Source organism: Mesoplodon bidens (genome assembly GCF_964165515.1).
Source record: "Mesoplodon bidens genome assembly, chromosome: 3".
NCBI classification, from domain to species: Eukaryota; Metazoa; Chordata; class Mammalia; order Artiodactyla; family Ziphiidae; genus Mesoplodon; species Mesoplodon bidens.
The window spans coordinates 166,190,916-166,212,600 of record NC_138178.1 but is presented as its reverse complement, the minus strand read 5'-3'; the positions used below and the strand labels follow the sequence as shown (position 1 = coordinate 166,212,600).

The 21,685-nt window shown below is 38.7% G+C and overlaps 1 protein-coding gene across 1 annotated transcript in view; it reads left to right on the top strand.

The window, feature by feature from the left end:
- CATSPERB (cation channel sperm associated auxiliary subunit beta) overlaps positions 1 to 21,685 on the top strand; it is a 130,467-nt gene that overhangs the window by 82,116 nt on the left and 26,666 nt on the right. The window contains exons 17-19 of the mRNA XM_081230317.1: positions 1,152 to 1,306; positions 14,384 to 14,574; positions 18,863 to 19,201. Coding sequence (XP_081086443.1) covers positions 1,152 to 1,306; positions 14,384 to 14,574; positions 18,863 to 19,201 — 685 coding nt within the window. The remainder of the gene's footprint in view (positions 1 to 1,151; positions 1,307 to 14,383; positions 14,575 to 18,862; positions 19,202 to 21,685) is intronic.

Here is a 21,685-nt window from a genome sequence, read left to right as displayed (position 1 = left end):
CTATACATGTATTGTCTCTGGATACAAATGATCCCTAGACCTTATTTGGCTCCGACTAGGTGCCAGGCACTGTCATGAACACTTAATCTTTATAACAATTATTTACCCTCATTTTACCCATAAGGAAAGTGCAGTGCAGGGAGGCTAAATAATTCACCCCAAATTACACACCTCACTGGTTAGTCCCTGGAATCAGACATCGAATCAGGCAGCAAGCTCTCAGTCATTCTGCTGCCTTTCCCTGGACGTGCACATTGTTTTCATGGGATGTTCTTGCCCCTCCCAGGCTAGAATGTCATGCAGAACTCTTAAAGCATTGTCAGTAATTTTCAAGACTCCTTAAGCCATCTGTTCAGTCCCACATGTATTCTCCTGGCATCTGTTTCCCACCCTCTCTTCTCCGTGGGTTTCCAACTTTTAGAGGCCAGAGGAAAAGGCATGACAGAAAATGGGTCTGGAAGGCACTACTTGATGGTGGCATCCCAACCAGTCTGTAGCATCTACCACCCCTCCTCCTGTCATAGCAACAAGGGCGACTCCAGCATCCCCTTGGGGGCTGGTCCCTACCTGTCTTCTCACCCCTGAAAGTTCCCAAATCTGGACAAGATCAGGATCAGAGAAGGGTGTGTTGGAAAGAAGACCTACGGGTCAGAAATCTGGTCCAAAGGTGCCCGTGTTGACAGTGAGGGGAAGCCTTGTGAACCACCAGTGTTGGGGACTCAGCGGCAGCTGTGCAGGGTCACCAGTGTGTGTGAGATTGCGGGGGAGGGGGGCAGCTCTCAAGTGACGAGAGGTTCTTCCCTGCCCCTCGCTTACAGAAAACTCCAAATAGGAACTGAATTCTAGAATCTGCGCCTCCAGACTCCTCCCCCCCACACAAGACAAGACATTCACATCTCCCACTGCAGCCTTCTACATAGGAATCTTAAACTGAACTTTACTTCTCAGAATTTCTTCTCCTCCTCAACAGAAAAGTGTGTTTTCCCTTGCACATGCATGGATATTCAGACAGAATGTGTTGAAATATTCCTCCTATTGATAAGCAAAGCAGTATTGTTTTGAGGTGAACTGGAAGCAAATCTTATTTTCATTTTGTCATAATGGAAATATAAAGTCATTTAAATTCAATACTTTCTTTTTTGGTGTTCCAGGCTCCTGACATGGGCTTTGAGACTGCCCTTGCTCCACAGTATATCACCTTAAATGAAATGATCTTTTATGCATATGTGCCTGAGAATGAACCGAAGGAAAGTATATACACCAAGAAATTCAATGACATTCACCTTGGAAAATTGATACACTCCAGGTAGGTACTGATTATCTTCACATTTTACTTAGATTGCACACCAGTATTGATATTCTAAATTTTGAGCCTATCTTTTGGAGTAATTTTCCTAGTCAAGGAGAGTAAGTCTTTTTTGGACACCTCGCAAGGCCAAATACATTTACTTATAGACTCTAAGGTGCCTTGCACAATGCCCCAGTTTGAGAAACATGGGGCCAGTTATATCAGCACCATCTGGCCAAGCTAAAGAAATGTGTGTTTGTCATCCTGAGTATCAAAAATGTCTGGGCTACACTGGATACTGCTTATCCTCTGAGTTCACCCCCATGGCAGTTGTCATATGTCCTAAAGACAAGCACATCTAACGTAGAGGAGGCCATTCTGCACGAAATACTGCATGGCAAGGTATGCAGAGTTCTGAGGAACGCTTACTTCAAAGATGTTGGCAAGAGCCAGGGACCCTGAAAGCTGCCTTTAAGGCCTAAAATCTTTCTTTGAAAAACAATATAAATTCTATAACCCCTCACTCCCACATCTAACAACCAGAAAAGAAACAGTTTCAGATTACCAGAAACTCACCTATCTCCAAAGTGGTGAGCCCTTTTCCACCAGGTTGAAATCTGTCTATTATACATGCTTTGGGCTGTCAATTAGGATCTTGTCCCATAGCCAACAACTCCAGCTCTACGGGACAGCTCACTCAGAGGTAGAGATGGGGACAAGAATCAAACATAATATAGCAAATGCTGGCATTAGGGTTTTCTTCCACAAAGATTGTAGAACCTTCAGCCTCTGAGAAAAGTATCTGTGATCACCTAGAACTATTTGTTTTTGATGGCTTTTGGATGTGTGATATTCCAGATCAGTTAGTGCACGTTTACATAGGTATGTCCTTGTAAAAAACATAGAGAATCACTCTTTAAAATTAACATATGATTAACATCATCTCAACGTTAATATCAATTTCTTATATCCTAATTATTTTTAAAAGCATATGATGATTCTCTAAAGGATCAGAATATTTGAAAACCAGCATAGCATGTTCTGTGATCAAGTTCAATAACTGTGCTCCACTTGCACAGAAACTAGAGAATGAGTATCTCCAAGGAAGGAAATGGGAGCAAAGAGCCAGGATCAGGGAACTGGAAGCAAGTGGGACTTCAAGCAGGAAGGTCAAGGATGTGGGAGCCAGAAGTTATGAGGTCAGCTGTGGGCCAAAGGCAGATATCTAGATAGTCAGGAGGTGAAGCAGGATGAACCCTTCATTCTTCTCTTCCACAAATAGTTATTTAACAAGGCACTCTGGAAGGTGCTGTGATGGAGTGTGAGGAAGATGTTCAAACCCATGTACTCCTGGAACTTGTATTCTAGCACAGGACATAGACAGTTGTGCAATTACTGTTGATGTAAGTCTGCAACGGAGGAGCATGGAGCATTGAGAGAGTGAGTTCCTGGGGGGTTGAGCCCTTATTTGGAGGATCTCGGAAGGTTTCCCAGAGGCAGTGATGCTTATGATGAGATCAGGAAAATGAGGATGAAGGAAGGGGATCGGGTGGGGGGAAGGTTCCAGCCTGAGGGCACAGCGTGGAAAAGGCCCCCAGGCCAAAAGGAGCATGATGTGCGCTTGAGAAACCCAAGAAAAACCAGAGTGACTTCAGTGCTGTGAACCAAGGAGAAAAGTCATTCGAGACCAGGTCAGGTGGGGCCTTCTGAGTCCCAGTAGGGAATGTGGATGTTATTCTAAGGGAGGGGGAAGCACTGAAGGTTTCAAGTTAGGTGAATAACCAGATCAATTATGTGTAATTTGTTTACTGAATCAGCTGGATATCAACTTTTTTTTCCTCCTGTCTCTTCAGACCACCTCTGTGGACCTATTTCCTTTCTGCCTCTAGATGAAGTATCAGCAAGTCCCATAGCTTTTTCCTTGGAGAGTAAATAAATATTTCCTTAGCTTAAGAAAGTCTAAGTCAGTCAATTACCACATGACTCCGTTCCTGCCCAGTGTTTTAAGAAACTTCAAACCCTCATCCAATTTAAATTTGTTTTCTGGCCCCTGTTTTAGCCAGACCCAGCCTGGGGAGCCTGGAATGTGGGGAGGTGGAGAATTTCCTCATTCTTATTATTTTTAGATTCATATCCCCCCTCCCTCATAGCTGATGGTTTCCAGCCCCTTCCGGAGCTTGGGTGAGAAAATGGAGGTGAGATAAAGGGACAAGAGGTCTGCTGATGGGGGTGACACTTCTACTTGGAGACAACTGCCCCCATCACCTCTGGGCCTCTGGAAGTCTTCCACTCTTTTGGGGCCCCTGCACCCTTCCAGCTGTGCTTCTGTGTAGGTTTCCTTTGCTTTGCTGCCTCTTCCCTGCCCCAACACTCTGCCTCCTCAGAAATAAGCATTACCTTGAATTTTGTGTAAACATTTAAAGAAATGTTTCTCTATAGCTTTAACATATATGTGTATCAGAATATGTTGTTTAGGGCTTCCCTGGTGGTGCAGTGGTTGAGAGTCCGCCTGCCAATGCAGGGGACACGGGTTCGTGCCCTGGTCTGGGAAGATCCCACATGCCGTGGAACGGCTGGGGCCGTGAGCCATGGCCGCTGAGCCTGCGTGTCCAGAGCCTGTGCTCCACAACCAGAAAGGCCGCAACAGTGAGAGGCCCACGTACCACAAAAAAAAAAGTATATATATAGTTTAGTTTTGCCAGATGTATTACTTAGCAATGTATACCTTTTCCTGTGACTTGCCTTTTTCATACAACCTTATGCTTTCTAAATTACCCCATATGCTTTAAAAATGATTTGGTATTGATGTATGTGTCTGTATTCACTCATATGTATATACCACAATCTATTTAGCTATTCTCCTATTTTGTCTTGTAGTTTTTAACTTTTGCTTTGTATTTTTAAGTTTTTAATCTGTCTAGAATTGTTGTTGAGTGTAGTATGAAGTGGGAATCTGATTTCTTTCTTTTTTTATATATATAGATAACCAATTGTGCAAACAAGACCCATCTTTCCCCCTGATCTGCAGTGTCACCCCTGTGATATATCCTAGTTCCACATGTACATCAATCTGTCTCAGTCTCTCTTCTCCTTCATTGCTGTATTTGCCCTTCCCTAGATCACAATGACAAAATTTCTCTAACCAGGTAACTCCTATGAATAGCACCCCCTCTTGGATTTTCTTGGCCTTTGTTCTTGCATTTAAATGTTAGATTCAGCTTGTCAAGTTCCACTAAGAAAAAAAAGCACAACAACCTGTTAATAAAAATTACCTCTTGCAGCCAAATTCTGCCTTGTACCTGCAGTTAGATCTTAGGTGGAGATTCCTGATTCTTCTTGCAGCAGGATAACTCTATTTGTTCTCCTAGAATTTTAGGCCCAAGACAGCTCCCTGACTCTGCATAAGGATAGAGAGTTATTATTTTAGCTTCCCTTATCCATCATGTGTCTTTGCCTGTGCCCCAGTGATGGGTGGCTTTGCTTCCTCTCTCTCAGTAGCTTCAAGCTTCTGCTGTGTGGGGGGTAAGAGGGAGGGAGGGAGCCAGGCCTTCAGTGCCAGCACCCTCCAAGCACTTCCCCCCAGCATGGATCACCTCTTTTGAGGCCTGTGTGCAACTGTTGAATGCCCAACCTCCTGTAGCTTAAGGCTTTTGCTTCTCATGAAAGAAGGTTCAGGGAAGCGAGTGATGCTTGCTCCCATCCTCTCCACCCACTCCCCACAGTGATGTCTCCCGCACTCCCTTGATGCCTGCACCACCAGCAGGGACTGTCTGGTCTATTCCCTGCCCCAGGCTTTCTCCTGAGCATCCAGGGAAACCCATGGGAAGGAGCTTGCGAGTGAGTGCAGACTCCGTTTTGAAAGGTGCCCCAGCATTTCCCAGCACATACTTGGCCTTTGACAGTTTTTTACAATTTTATCTATTGCTTACTTGATTCTTTTGTGGCCAGCACTGTTTCTCCCTCTCATGCTCTTCCATAAGTGAGACTGTTCCTGTGTTCAGATTCTCCTCGGAATGGCTTATTCCCTTGGATTTCAGGTTAGTTGGTTATCTTGTGACTTTAGTTATCTGATGGCTTAAAGAAAATGATGACAGTGATTTATCTGTTTTGTTTCTTGTTGGGTTGCTTCTTTCTGCGTTGAAAGCAAAAGCAGATGTCTTGTAATTGACTTTTGTGTAACAATCTTTTTTTTTTAATTATTTTGTTTATTTATTTTTGGCTGCATTGGGTCTTCATTGCTGCGCACGGGCTTTCTCTGATTGTGGTGAGCAGGGGTATTCTTCATTGTGGTGTGCGTGCTTCTCATTGTGGTGACTTCTCTTGTTGCAGAGCACGGGCTTTAGGCATGCGGGCTTCAGTAGTTGCAGCACGCGGGCTCAGTAGTTGTAGCTCACGGGCTCTAGAGCACAGGCTCAGTAGGTGTGGCGCATGGGCTTAGTTGCTCCGCGGCATGTGGTATCTTCCTGGACCAGGACTCAAACCCGTGTCCCCTGCCTTGGCAAGCGGATTCTCAACCACTGTGTCTCCAGGGAAGCCCTTGTGCAGCAATCTTAAATGTTTCAAATTTGCTCCATTCTTTTGATGATTCCAGTACTTTTTCTATATATTCTTTTGGATTTTCTGAGTAGAGGTAAATATTTTTCTAAGCAGATAATCACATCACCGGCAAATAATTTGTTTCTTTAACATTTCTTAGCATATTATACATTTTTTTTCTGTCACAGTATCTAGGAGCTCATTAAATAGAAATGAAGATAGTGGGTGTCAGTCCATACAGGCTGCTATAATCAAATATCAAAGACTGGGTGGCTTATAAACAACAGAAATGTATTTCTCATAGTTCTGAAGACTGGAAGTCTAAGATTAGGGTACCAACATGGTTGGGTTCTGTGCAGGCTCTCTTCTGGTTGTAGACTGCCAACTACTTGCCCCGTCCTCGCATAGTTGAAAGGGGCAGGGGATTGCTCTGGAACCCCTTTTATATGGGTAGTAAACTGATTCACAAAGCCTTCACCCTCATGACCTAAATCACCTCCCAAAAGCCTCACCTCTGAATACCATCACTTTGGGCTTTAGGTTTTCAACACAGGAATTTTAGAGGGATACAGACACTCAGACCATAAGAGTGGGCTTCCTTGTTCCTGCCTTTTAAAAGAATGTTTTAAACATTTCACCATCACGGATTATCCTTTCCATAAATTTTTAAAACTCTTTTTCATTTATAGACAGTTATCTTTTTTTTCCGTTTAAGAGGTGTTTTATTTTTGTTTTTAAATGTTTCTTCTATATCTATTGAGCTTATGTATAGATTTTTTTCCTTTAACTTTTTACTTAGTGTTGTAAATTATATTATGGATTTAATGCTGAACCAGACTTGAAGTCATGGAATAAACCTATCTTTGTCATTGTGTATTATCTATGTTTATACACTTTGTACATTGTTGAGTACAATGTTAGTATTTATTTGTTAGATTAATCTTGTTAATTGTGATTTTTCAATCTTCTGTATCCTTACTGATTTTTTTCTGTGTGACCTATCAGTTATTGAGTTATGTTAAAATTTTCTGATGTGATATTGAATTTGTCAGTTTCTTTTGTAGTTCTGTCAATTTTGCCTTATATATTTTGAGGCTGTTATTAGATACATATAAGTTTAGAATTGTTACATCTTCTTGATGAGTTGAACATTTTATTGGTATTTAATTATTATTTTTATATTTATAATGCTTTTTTGCATTATAGTACTTTGGTTGTAGTAAAATATACATAACATAAAATTTACCATTTTAACCATTTTTAAGAGCGCAGTTCTGTGACATTAAGTATATTCACACGGTTGTGCAACCATTGCCACTATCCATCTCCAGAACTATCTCATCTTCCCCAGCTGAAACTCTGTACCCACTAAACAGTTCATTCCCCATTCCCCTCTCCCCACAGCCTCTGGCAACCTCTGTTCTACTTTCTGTCTCCGTGAATTTGACTATGAACAATTGTGGATAGACCTAGATCAGTTACATAGGTGGAATCATACAGTATATATCTTTTGAGACTAGCTTATTTCAATTAGCATACTGTCCTTAAAGTTCATCTGTGTTATAGCATGTGACAGAATTTCCTTCATTTTTAAGACAATAATATTCTGTTGTATGCATATGCCACATTTTGCTTATCCATTCCTCTATTGATGGGCATGGTTTGCTTCCACTTTTTGGCTATACTGAATAACGTCGCTATGAACATGGGTGTACAGCTGTCTCTCCGAGACCATACTTTCAGTTATTTTGGGTATACCAAGAAGTGGAATTGCTATATCATATGGTAATTCTCTGTTTAATATTTTGAGGAAACTCCATACCATTTTCCACAGCAGCGGCACCATTTTGTATTCCCACCAACAATGTACAAGCGTTCTAATTTCTCCACATATTTGCCAACATTTGTTATTCTCTATTTTCTTATTTTATAATAGCCGTTCTAATGATATCTTGTGGTTTTGATTTCCATTTCTCTAATTATTAGTGATGTTGAGCATCTTTTAATGTGCTTATTGGCCATCTGTATATCTTCTTTGTAGAAATGTCTAATTAAGTCCTTTGCTCACTTTTTAATCAGATTATCTTTTTGTTGTTACCATGGTTTTTGTTTTATTTTTGTTGTTTTTAATCTGTTATTCATATAGTTGCACTAGCCTTCTTTGGGTAATATTTGTCTAGTATATGAATTTGATCCTTTTACTGCCACCTTCCTTATGTATCTCTCATAAAAAACATACATAGGTTTTGTGGGCTTTTTGTAGCCAATCTCTGTCTTTTAATGGGAGAGTTATAGAAAAACCCGAATGAACTTCTTGGCCAACCCAATGTATTTGAATTTATTCGTACCATCTTCTTTTGTGCTATTTGTCCTACCTTTTTTATGTTTCCTTTTTTGTTCTCTTTGTTTACCTCACTTTAAGGTTCTTTTTTTCCCCTCCTCCATTTTATTTTCTTTTACTGGATTGGGACTTTCATACTCCTTTCTTTTTTTTAGTGTTATCTAAGATTTTCACATGTGTGTTAACTTAAAGTCTAAAATGTGTTGACATTTTTCTCCCTTTCCCACCACATATGTAACTTTAAACTCTGGGTGTCTGATTTGTCTCCACTCCTTATATTTCTCAGGATAAGTCCAACTCTGTTCCCTATGTCCCTCAAACCTCAGAAGGCATATTTCAAGTTATAAATTGGTCCCCTGGAAGCCCTTCTTGACATACCATGAGGAGAGGCCCTTTCTTCTTCTCCATGTAGGGGAGAATGGAGATGAGAGATGAAATGCACAGCACACCATTATTCCTGCCTTCTTTAAACTCATAAACTCCCATTTATCCCAAATGGCCTAGCTTTTGTTTAGAATACCACTCTGCTGAGATGGGGAGAAGGAAGTAGAGGGTAACAACAGTGGATGCACTGAGATCAGTTAGAAGGATTTTGCAATAATATAGGCTCAAATTTTTCGTGTTTCAGTCTAAGATATTGATAGTAGAAATGGAGAGGAATGGATTGATTTGAGAGATATTTGGGAGGTAGACTCAACAGGGCAATGGATTCGGAGTAATTTCCATTCCTTTACTCTATTGCCTGGCTCTTTGCTTTATAAAACACATCTATGCTTGTTTTCTATGTGCCACATCCAGCCACATCTTATCTTATTATTGTGAGGGAATCTGAGGTTCTCATATTGTGCTTAAGAAGACAGGTACTTGTGGTAGAGGGACTGTTGGGTGAGGAATCATGCAGTGTGGAAATGATAAACAGTAGACTTGGAATTCAAAAGAGAATTTGAGGAATAAGAGGAACTAAGGTTAGATGATGGAAACAGATAAACAACAAGAACCTACTTATAGCACAGCAAACTATATTCAATATCTTGTAATAACCTATGATGGAAAAGAAAAGAATCTGAATATATATATATATATATATATATATATATATATATATATATATAACTGAATTACTTTGCTGTACCCCTGAAATTAACACAACATTGTAAATTAACTATACTTCAATTTTTAAAAATGGTTTAAAGAAAGATTCAGTGATGGAACACAAGGGATTCAGAACATTAGCAAGGAATTTGGATTTTGGGGGCACTACCTACGAGATGTTGGATACTGAATCAAAATCCTTTCCACAGTAGGAATTGATTATATACCCACAGATAAAAAAACTGTATCTGCTTGATAATGGGAAGTATAGTCGTTCCACAAATGGTGAAGTATTGAGAAGGACTTCTCTCATTTCATAACAAGGTCAATTGTTTTTAAGAATCTCCTGGGCTTCCCTGGTGGCGCAGTGGTTGAGAGTCCGCCTGCCGATGCAGGGGACACGGGTTCGTGCCCCGGTCTGGGAAGATCCCACATGCCGCAGAGCGGCTGGGCCCGTGAGCCATGGCTGCTGAGCCTGCGCGTCCGGAGCCTGTGCTCTGCAAGGGGAGAGGCCACAACAGTGAGAGGCCCGCCTACCGAAAAAAAAAAAAAAAAAAAAAAAAAAGAATCTCCACAAAATCCTAAAAGTGATAACTTAATGTCATAATTCTACTAAATTGCTCAGAAAGAAAACATCATCAACATTTACACAAAGTTTTTGGTAAAGCTATTTGTTAATTCCATGAATATTATTGAGTGACTATTTCACATCAAGTGAAATATAGTGGTGATATAGTGGTGAATAAGATAGACAAGGTCCTTGCCCGCATGGAGGTGACATTCTAATGAAGAGAGACAGATGATAAACAGGTAAGCAAAAAACAAAATAGTTTTAGATCTAATACATGCTATGAAGAAAGTAAACATGGTGACAGAGGGAGTGAGAAGGATAAGCAAACAGCTGAGAACAAAGAGCGAAGAGCTTTCCAGGCAAAAGAAATTGCAAGTGTAAATGCAGTGAGGCAAGAAAATACGTGGGTGTATTTAATAAACAGGAAGGAGGCTGGTGTGGATGGTGCAGAGTAAGATGGTGTGGTGCAAGGTGAGCGAGGGGGTAGGTAAGTGCCAGATCATATAAGGCATCGTAGGCTGCATGAGGAGCTTACGTGTTATTCTTGGTGCCAGGGGAAGCCATTGGAGAGTTTTACGTAGGAGAGTGAAATTATTTTTATTTTCGAATAGATCACTCTGCTGTGAAAAGTATAGGACAGAATGAGAAGTCAAAGTTTCCAGGCCCCTTGGAAAGCTATTGAGGTAATCAGGTGAGAAATGAAGGCAGTTGAAGCAGGTGTGCTTGAGAAAAGACAGGATTTGATGACAGATTGCCTGGTGTGGGTATTAGCAAGAGAGCAATCAAGAACTGTTTAGGTTTTTGGTTTGCAGCTAGGTAGATCATGCTGTCATTTTATGAGATGAGGAATGCAGAGTTAGTCAGGGTGAGTATCAGTTCCATATTAGAAATACTAATTTTGAAATGCCTGTTAGGTACCCAAGTGAAGATGTGAAGTTGGCAGTTGCATGGAGGTACTAATGCATAGCACACAAAGTCAGAGCAGGAGCTCTTCATTTGGCAGTTGTTCCTGTATAAATGGAAGTCTGTAGAGAAGAAGAGGCCTTGGGCACTCCAGGAAGAGATATTAGGCAGAAGAGGAGGCCCCAGCCAAGAAAATGAAGATGGAACAGCCAGTGAGATAGAAGAAAAACCAGGGAAATATGGGGTCCTATAAGCCAAGGGAGGTGGGTGTTTTGGAAAGTATGGAGTGGACCACTGTGACCCATGTGGCTGAGAGACTGAATAAAATAAGAACAGAGAAGTGAAGTGACCTTTGGATGTGGCAACATTCCAGGCTGTAGTAACCTTGATTAAAGCAGCTTCATTGGCATGGGGTGAGGGCAGTGGGCTGGGGAAACAGCATGGGTACTGGAATGGGAGCTTAGCATTACAGGCAGTTAAGTTCGATGGTGATTGTCTTTTTGCAGCATTTTCCCCCCTCAACAGATATTCCTCTCCACCTCAGGAACTCCCTGACTCCTAAGTTTAAGCCCATCCTTCATTGCCCAAACCCCATTCCCTCCTTTAAAAGCTAACTTCTTACCTCTCCTGGAAGACTGGAGCTTGATTACCCCCAAAAGCCATCCTAGACACTTGAGTACAAGAGGCTCATTTACCTCTCCAGTGGTGGGAGAAGTGGGAAGACAGGTTCAGTAATAGCCTGGCTATTGGTCAATGATTTCAGATACAAAGAGGTTAATTTTTTTAAATTATGGTAATAAACTTTATTTTTTAAGAGCAGTTTTAGGATCACAGCAAAACTGATCAGAAAGAAGAGTTCCCATATACCCCCTCTCCATACATACCTCCCTCACTATTGATGTCCTACACCATAGTGTAGGACACTATACTATAATATAATGTAGGTACATTTGTTACAAATCATGAACCTGTATTGACACATCATCAGTCACCTGAAGCCCATAGTTTACATTAGGGTTCACTCTTGGTGTTGTACATTCTATGGCTTTTGACAATTATGTAATGACACGTATCCACCTTATACTATTAGTATGATACGGAATACTTTCACTGCCCTAAAAGTCCTCTCTGCTCTGCCTATTCATCCATCCATCCCCACTAACCCCTGACATCTATACTGTCTCCATAGTTTTGCCTTTTTCAGAATGTCATATAGTTGGAATCACACAGTGTGTAGCTTTTCAGATTGGCTTCTTTCACTTAGTAATATGCATTTCAGCTTCCTTCATATCTTTTCATGACTTGATAACTCCTTTCTGTTTACCACTGAATGACATTCCATTGTCTGGGTGTACCACAGTTTTTTTTATCCATTCACCTACTGAAGGACATCTTGGTTGCTTCCAAGTTTGGGCAATTTTGAATAATGGTGCCATAAATATCCTTGTTCAGGTTTTGTGTTTAACTCATTTGAATAGATACAAAGGAATTTGATTTCTGGATCATATGGTAAGTGGCTTTCAAAGTGGCTGTACCATTTTGCATTCCCACCAGCAATAAATGAGAGTTCCTGTTGCCCTACATCCTCACCAATATTTGGTGTTGTCAATATTTTGGACTTTTGCCATTCTAATAAGCATATAGTAGTATCTCGTTGTTGTTTTAATTTGCATTTCCCGATGATATATGATGCATATAAGCATCTTTTCATATGTGTATTTGCCATCTGCATGTTTTCTTCAGTGAGGTGTCTATTTAGACCTTTTGCCCACTTTTTAACTGGGCTGTTTCTTTTCTTACTGTTGAGTTTTTTTTTTTTTTTTTTTTTGCGGCCATGGCTCACGGGCCCAGCCGCTCCGCGGCATATGGGATCCTCCCGGACCGGGGCACGAACCCGTATCCCCTGCATCGGCAGGCGGACTCTCAACCACTGCGCCACCAGGGAGGCCCCTGTTGAGTTTTAAGAGTTGTTTGTATTGTAGGGGACTGGCATATGGCAATCCAAAATATACCACTTTGGCATAAAGATTATTTTTAGCCTAAGGCAATTAAGAAGAAGCAGACATACGAAAAAATCCCTTGCCCTCCACCTCTCTACCAAGAAAGGCAGGATGATTCCTAATCACCAGAGACAACTGGAGACTCTTACCAGTTCAGAGACACTGAGAGGAATCTGCATAACAAGCATTACTAAAAACAACCCTTATCTTCCAATAGTTTCTCCCATATATTTACTTTTTCACTGTTTGCCACCCCTAAAAGCCTTAGCCCCTTTTTCTTTATCTTGTCACTTCTCCACAAATTTATTGTTCTTTATTAAGATGCTAGACAAGCTCCAGGTTCTAACCACCGCTTTGAGTTACTCATCACTGAGGTGTCTCCCCTGTGTAAGCATGACACACATTAATAAAGTGTTCATTTTTTATTGTTAATCTGGCTTTCATCAGTTTAATTTCTAGGGTCTCGGGCACAGAACCTAGGAGGGTGGAGGAAAAAGAGGTTTTATTCCTCCCCTACAGTTTATTTGGGATAACAGTCCTTTGTCAGATATGTTTTTCACAACTATTTTCTCCCAGTCTATGGCTTGTCTTCTAATTCTCTTGACAGTGTCTTTCACAGAGCAGAAGTTTTTAATTTAATAAAGTATGGCTTGTCAATTTTTTTCTTTCATGGATTGTGTCCTTAGTGCTGTATCTAAAAAGTCATCGCCATACCCAAGTTCATCTAGGTTTTCTCCTATGTTCTCTTCTAGGAGTTTTAGAGTTTTGCATTTTATGTTTAAGTCTGTAATTTATTTTGAGTTAAATTGTTTGTGAAGGGTGTAAGGTCTCTGTGTAGATTTATTTTTTGCACATGGATATCTTAGCTTAACATTTTAAAAATAGATGGTTTTTCTTGATTATAAAGCACATGCTCACTGTAGAAATTTCCTAAAAGACAGGCAAATACAAAGAAGACAACTGAAATCATGACTGTTAACACCTTGATGAATTACTGATTAGTCCTTTTCAACATGCATTTCAACATTCTTCACTATGCTTCTTTCATTTTGACATTATAATGTGACTGACCACTTTCCTTAGATAATTAAAAACTCTTTGTAAGTAGCATTTTAATAGATGTATTTTGCCTAGGTAGATCAGGTATTATCATTTACTTAATTTTCCTATTGTTGGCATTTTTATTTCTAGCTTTTATCATAATGCTGTGATGAACATCTTTGTATGGAAAGCTTTTCTCCCCCTCCTCCTCTGTGTTTCAAGTTCTTTCCTTAGGATAGAGCCCTATCAGTAGATTTATGGAATCAGAGGGTGAAACAAATAATGTTAGCACTCTTAATGCATAATGTCAAATTGCTTTCTAGGAATCTCGTACCAGTTTACAATCCCATTAGTGCCTATCTCCTCTAAATTCTTACCACTATTAAACACTGTCTTTTAAAAACCTTTCCTAATTTGATAGGTGAAAAATCATATCCCATTGCTGTAATCGACATTTCATTGATTACTAATGAGGTTGAACAAATGTTACTCAAATATTCATTTGTTAGCCATTTGTGGTAAATTTTATTTATAAATTATATGGTTATGAACTTGCTAATTTAAGCCACTGTTTTACCCAAGTTGCATGATGTTTGTTGGTTTGTTTTTAGGAAAACTGGAACAGCTTACATAAAAAAGATATTGCAACATAACACTCCTGAAGGATTTTTGTCATCAGTTATTGCAGAAATTATAGACCCTTTTGGAGTAGAGGAAGTGCATGAAAGCTCTTGTTTGTCTAGTTCCCTTTCCATTAATCAAGCTGGAAATTTCTCCTATAAGCTTAGTCTTCAATTACAAAGTAAGTGTAGTAATATATCTCTCTGATGGCTGGGGAAAATGAGAAATTATCTTTTGGGAAAAGTGTTCATGCTCTTTTATAGAACAATAGATTTCAAATTTTAGTCCAATTGGTAATCTACAGAAGTCTACATATACTTAGATTCCTGGAGGAATTCTTTATTTATAATACAATGAAACCTAGCTATCACTTCATTGATATTTCATCAATAGTAACACCTATCATTTATTTCTATAATATGATGTTATTTTGTCTTTAACAGTGCTCAGAAACAGTGAGAAAAGTCAAGAAGTCCAGACTTTACTCTACATAATGAAATAATTTTGAATCACTGTCATGTAACATATTTCTATTTCAAGGGATTATATGATAGATACATAGCAAAAGTTAGTATAGTTTATTATAAGGATTTGGGTTTTACTCTGAGTAAATGGCAAGCCTTTGGAGTGTTTTGAGCAGAAAGTAACATGATTGAACTAGCTGCTCTGTTGAGAACAGACTGGGCATGTGACAGAGAGAGGGCAAGAAGGAAAGCAGAGAAATCAGTTAAGAGCCTATTGCAATAATCAGGTGAGAGATCATATTAAATGTAAGATATCTGTTACTCATCCAAGTGGAGAAATAAGGTAGATATATAGAAAGACAAGTCTGGAGTTCAGGAAAGACCTCTGGGCTGGAGAAATACATTTGAGCAGTCAGAAGGAGAAGAGAGAGAAAGGAGCAGAAAAATTATTTGAACACATAATGGCTGGAAACTTCTATAACCTGGGGAAAGAAACAGACATCCAGATCCAGGAAGCCTATAGGGTTCCAAATAAGATGAACCCAGGGAGACCCAAGACACATTATAATTAAAGTGTCAAAAGTTAAAGACGGGGCCTCCCTGGTGGCGCAGTGGTTGAGAGTCCGCCTGCCGATGCAGGGGATACGGGTTCGTGCCCCGGTCCGGGAGGATCCCATATGCCGCAGAGCGGCTGGGCCCGTGAGCCATGGCCGCTGGGCCTGCGCATCCAGAGCCTGTGCTCCGCAACGGGAGAGGCCACAACAGTGAGAGGCCCGCATACCACACACCAAAAAAAAAAAAAAAAAAGTTAAAGACAAGAAGAGAATCTTAAAAGTGGCAAGAGAAAAATAACTCGTTACCTACAGTAGAACCCCCCCATAAGACTATCAGCAGATTTTTCAACCGAAACTTTGCACATCAGAAGGGAATGACATGATATAGTCAAAGTGCTGAAAGAAAAAAATTGCCAACCAAGTATATCTATCTACCAGCAACGTTTTCATGGAGAATTGAAGGAGAGATAAAGAGTTTTCCAGACAAGCAAAAACCAAACGAGTCCATCATCCTGGACTGGCTTTACATGAAATGATACAGGAATTTCTTTAAGGTGAAACAAAAGAGAGCTAATCAGTAATAGGAAAATGTGTGAAAGTATAAATTTCGCTGGTAAAGGCAAATATATAGTAAAATTTAGAATAATCTTATGTTGTAATGGTAGTTAATCACTTGTAAAGCTAGTATGAAAGTTAAAGACAAAGATAGTAAAAAAACTAACTACAATGATTAGTTAATGGATACACAAGATAAAAATATGTGAATTTTGATATCAAAAACATAAATTGGGAGGGTAGAAATGTAGAGCCCTAGAATGCATTCAAACTTAAGTTGTTATCAACTTAAAATAGACTATTATAAATATAAGTTGCTTTATGTAAGCCCAGTGGTAACCACAAAGCAAAAGCCTATAGTAGATACACAAAACAAACAGGAATCTAAGCCACTACAGATAACCACAGAAAATCATCAAATCACAAAGAAAGAGAGCAAAAGAAGAAAGGAACAGAGAAAGTATAAAACACCTAGGAAACAATTAACAAACTGCCAATAAATACATACCTATCCACCTTAATACATAAGGTGGTATGTATTCGGCCTTAACATGTTAACATATACATTCTTTGGTGCAGGTATGTATTTATCCACCAGTAAATACATACCTTCGCCTTCCCTGGTGGTGCAGTGGATAAGACTCTGTGCTTCTGATGCAGGGGGCCCAGGTTCGATCCCTGGTCAGGGAACTAGATCCCACATGCATGCTGCAACTACGAGTTCACATGCCACAAGAAAGGAGCCCCCATGCCACACCTAAGGAGCTGGTGAGCCACAACTAAGGAACCCTGGAGCTGCAACTAAGACTCAGTGCAACCAAATAAATAAATATTAAAAAAAAAGACAGGCAATAAAAATTGTTGGGGAGGATGTGTAGAAAAGGGAATCCTTGTGCACTGTTGGTGGGAATGTAAATTGGTACAGTCACTATAGAAGACAACATAAAGTTTCCTCAAAAACTTAAAAATAGAACTACCATATGATCAAGCAATTCCACATCTGAGTATTTATCCACAGAAAATGAACATGCTAACTTGAAAAGATATATACTCCCCCTTGTTCATTGCAGCATTATTTACAGTAGCCAAGATATAGAAGCAACCTGTGTCCATTGATAGGTGAATGGATAAAGAAAATTGGATGTGTTTATACATATATACATATATACAGTAAAATATTATTCAACCATAAAAAAGGAGGAAATCTTGCCATTTGCAACAACATGGATGAATTTTGAGGGCATTATTTTGAGATAAGTCAGACAGGGAAAGACAAATACTGTATGACATCACTTATATGTGAAATCTAAAAACAAGCAAACAACAAATAAATAAACTCAGAATAGATTGGTAGTTGCCAGAGGTGGGGGTTCGGTGAAGGGATCAAAAGATATAAACTTGTAATTATAAAATAAATAAGTCATAGGAATGTAATGTAAAACATGGTGACTATAGCTAACACTGCATTGTATATTTAAAAGTTGTTAAGAGAGTAGATCTTAAAAGTTTTCCTCACAAGAAGAAAAGTTGTAACTATGTGTGGTGATGGATGTTAGCTAGATTTCTGTGGTTATTATTTTGCAATATATACAAATATCAAACTGTATTGTACACCTGAAACTAATGTTATATATCAGTTATATCTCAAAAAAGGGGGGGGATCAAGTGGTCAGCATATATGATAGTTAATGCTATGAGATCAGATGAGATCCCTGGGAAAGCTAGTGTAGGTATAGAAACGAAAAAGTCTGAGGTCCAACAGTTAGTGGTCAGAGAACAGGAAGACCAGATGGTCTGCTAGGAGAAGAACTAAGAGAGAGCATGTCTCAGAAACCAAGTGAAGAAGGTACTTCAAGAAAGAGGGAATGATGCTGCGCTACATGCTGCCAAGAGGTGAGGTAAGATGAGGAGAGAAAACTGCCCAATGGATCTGTGTCAAGTCATTGGTAACCTTGATAAAAGCTGTTGTTGGGTGGAGTCATGTAGACAAAAGTCTGATTGGGTTAGGTTTATAAACTTCTGAGAGGCGAGGAATTGAAGATAGTGAATAAAGGCAGCCCTTTCAGGGAATTTTACAATGAAGGGGAGGAGAGAAATGATGTGGTAGTTGGAGGGAATGTAGGAAAGGATTTTTGTTGGTTTGTTGAAATGGGAAAAATTAGAGCGTGTGTGCATAATAAAGGGAATTATGAGATTCTCTTCTGACTACTTCACTTATTTTTTCAGAACGAGGTGAGTATCATTGTTGACATGTTTCAAAAACATTTAAAAATGATGACTTCCCTCTCCTTCAAAAAGCTATCTTTTGGCTTCCCTCATATCCTCTCTGATGGATTTTCTCCAATCATTTCTTCTTTGTCTACTTTGTGGAGTTTTTTTTTTCCTTCCCATTTTTACATAATGGTGTTCCTTATGGTCCTGCCCTCAAGCCTCTTTTCTTCTAAATCTTCATGCTCTTCTTAAGCAATCAATTATTCATTTATTCAACAAATATTTATTGAGCATCTGCTATGTAATAGGCAGACCTTTAGGCCCTAGGGAAAACACTAGCTACATTATCCTTCTCTTATAAAATCACAATAAAGACTCTGGGTTATTAAGACTTTTACCATTTCTATGGTAAAGAAATCAGATTTCTTATAATTACTTAGCCCTATGTGGATTTTTTTCTGCTGAGAAATTTATAGAACTACTTTCACAGTAAAAACTGTGCTTGGCATATTTGCAATACACTTTCTACAAAATAATTTGAATTATAACCTGGAATCTGGCAAATGTGTCCTCTAGTTAAGACCATAATTTAAAAACTCAACTAGTGTATTCCTCAGTTATGTCCACCAGTATTACTTGGAGAATATTGGCTGTTTTATTTTATACCAAATTATTCCTGTTTTAGCTTCAGGTGTTGCTTCCTCATTTCAAGATTCGGATATAGAAAAGACTGTGGTGATTCCCGGTTACAGCAGCTTCCTGATTACAAGGATTTTAGATAATGAGAATGCTTTAGCTATCGCTACCATGCCTGAAACAGTACCCCACAATATGACCTTTCTAAAAGGCTCCTGGTTCTTATACAACTTTGGACAAAGGGATGGACGAACATGGAACATACATTCAAAACCATGTAATTACTGGTTTCAACAACATGATGATTCACTATCCCTCAATGTCCTGAAATACATTGATCTGGGGAAATCTCATACTTTAAAAGTTAAAGTCATACCTAATACAAAAGGTAAGTTTATTTTTATTGGGAAGTATCAAATGGAGATGTTATTGCTTTTCTTGAATGTAAAATATACTCTTTGATATTTCCTTTATCTTTGGTTTCTGTAGTAGGTGGCATTCTACCAATAACAGTATTAGCTCTAATTATTGAGCACTTATGCAAAGCTCTGTATTAAATGATTTTTTATTCATTTAAAAATTTAATGTTTATAACAACCCTAAAAGACTAGATTATAATCCTTATTTTATAAATGAGCTTAAATTACCAGCCCAAATGTACACAGGATTTTAGTTTAGATTTTTGCTGCCCTCTGAAAAGAAAACATTATAATTACCTTGGTGTTGTTATAATCATTTCAAGTGTTTATTTTAAGCCAAAAAAAAAGGCTTTTAAATAGAATTCTATACTTTTCTCCATTTTCAAGGTGTTTATTTATTACAAAACTAATATAAAACTTACTAAAAATGATTGGGAAATGGCATACTGGAAAGAAATAAAATGAAAAATTTTAGTAAATTACTGAGCTAGAAATTGAGGGAAAAATATGGAAGGAAGGGGAGGGAAAAAAGAAAATCCTGTCACCAGAAATGAAAAGGGAACTCAAAGTCGAAAAAATTAGCTAATATGTGGATCCTGGAAGGTTTTGAGGCTCAGACATAGGCCATATAGGCAGTGGGATGAATTTAATGCCCAAACATTTGTAGAAGATGTAGACCTTTAGACATTTCTACCCTGTGGTAGGAAGTTGGAAATGAGAACATTAAGTAAAGCTGGAACTATCAAATCGTGAAGGGTGAAGAGAGGATAAGGAAAACGCTACCCAACAACTCAAAGAAAGAGGTAGGGAGATTGTCATCTCCACGGAATTCAAAGAATTTCTTGTAAAAAACCCAAACTCCAAGACTGTGTAACACCTAGACACTACCCACCAAATACAAGAATCCCAAGCTGAGACATCATTACAATGCCTGGGTCACAGCATAAGGAAGCCCAAAGCCCTCTGTAGGAATACTTTCATAAACAAGGTAACATGGAATTCCACAGAAAAATCAATCTTCATGAACATAAATTGAGGAAAAGAATTTTAAAACCATGTAAGGGGGCTTCCCTGGTGGCGCAGTGGTTGAGAGTCCGCCTGCCGATGCAGGGGACACGGGTTCGTGCCCCGGTCTGGGAAGATGCCACATGCTGCAGAGCGGCTAGGCCCGTGAGCCATGGCCGCTGAGCCTGCGCGTCCGGAGCCTGTGCTCCACAACGGGAGAGGCCACAACAGTGAGAGGCCCGCATACCGCAAAAAAAAAAAAAAAAAAAACCGTGTAAGGAAATGACCCAACATAAGAGAAACTCAACAAGCATAGGAAACAAAGTTTTAATCTTGAGTTAATGGAAAAATCAGAAAGACACTATAAAAACAATTGTAAAATATAAAATATGTTAAACTCTTAAAAAGATAAAGCATATGAACTATAATGAAAGGACAAAACACTATTTAAAAAAACAAGCTTATTTGAAAAACATAACCAAGTGCAATTTATAAAAATGAAAATTATAGGCTTTGAAAAAAATTGGAGACATGTATTTCTATTTCCGTCAGTATTGTGGACTAAATATTCTGAAAAAACTTCTTTCTGAAACCCTTAGAATCCTTTCTCTTTGATTATATAACTAATTGTCCATATTTCCTTCAAGTAATTTTAGGGTTTTAATTTTTATGGCCTTAACTTTCCATCTAATTATTTAATTTATCTACACTTTGTTTTGGTGTATTACAGGTGGTTAGGTAGTTGTTCCAACATCACTTATTGAATAATGTATTTTTTCTTCACTGATTTTTAAAAACAATGCAATTTACCTATTATTTTAACCATTTCTGGGTTTTAAAAAATCTGTTCCTTTGTTATTTCTCTGTATTCCAGCACAAATCCCAAATGTTCTAACTATTTTAGCTTTAATTGTATTTAACAACTAATTTATTATATTTTAAACTTGTTCAGTTTGAAGAAACAAATAATAATCAGCAAATCAACTCAGTTGCCTCTTTGAAGAAAAACCTAGTCCATGCTATTCAAGATGTCGTCCCTGGATCAGCTTCATTGGCATTACTTGGGTGCTTGTTAGAAATGCACAGTCTTTGCTGGTTGCAAACAAATTTTAGGGTTTTCTTTTGTATTTCTGCGAAAAATGCCAATGGAATTTTGATAGGAATTACAATCAATTTGTAGATTGCTTTAGGTGGTATGGACATTTTAATAATATTAATTCTTCCAATTCATGAACATGAGATGTCTTTCAGCTTATTTGTGTCATCTTCAGTTTCTTTCACTGGTGTCATAGTGTACATGTTTTTCACCTCCTTGATTAAATTTATTCCTAATATTTTGTTCTTTTTGATGGTGCTATAAATGGAGTCATTTTCTTAATTTCTCTTTCAGCTAGTTCATTGCTAGTGTATAGAAACACAACTGATTTTTGTGCATTGATTTTTTATCC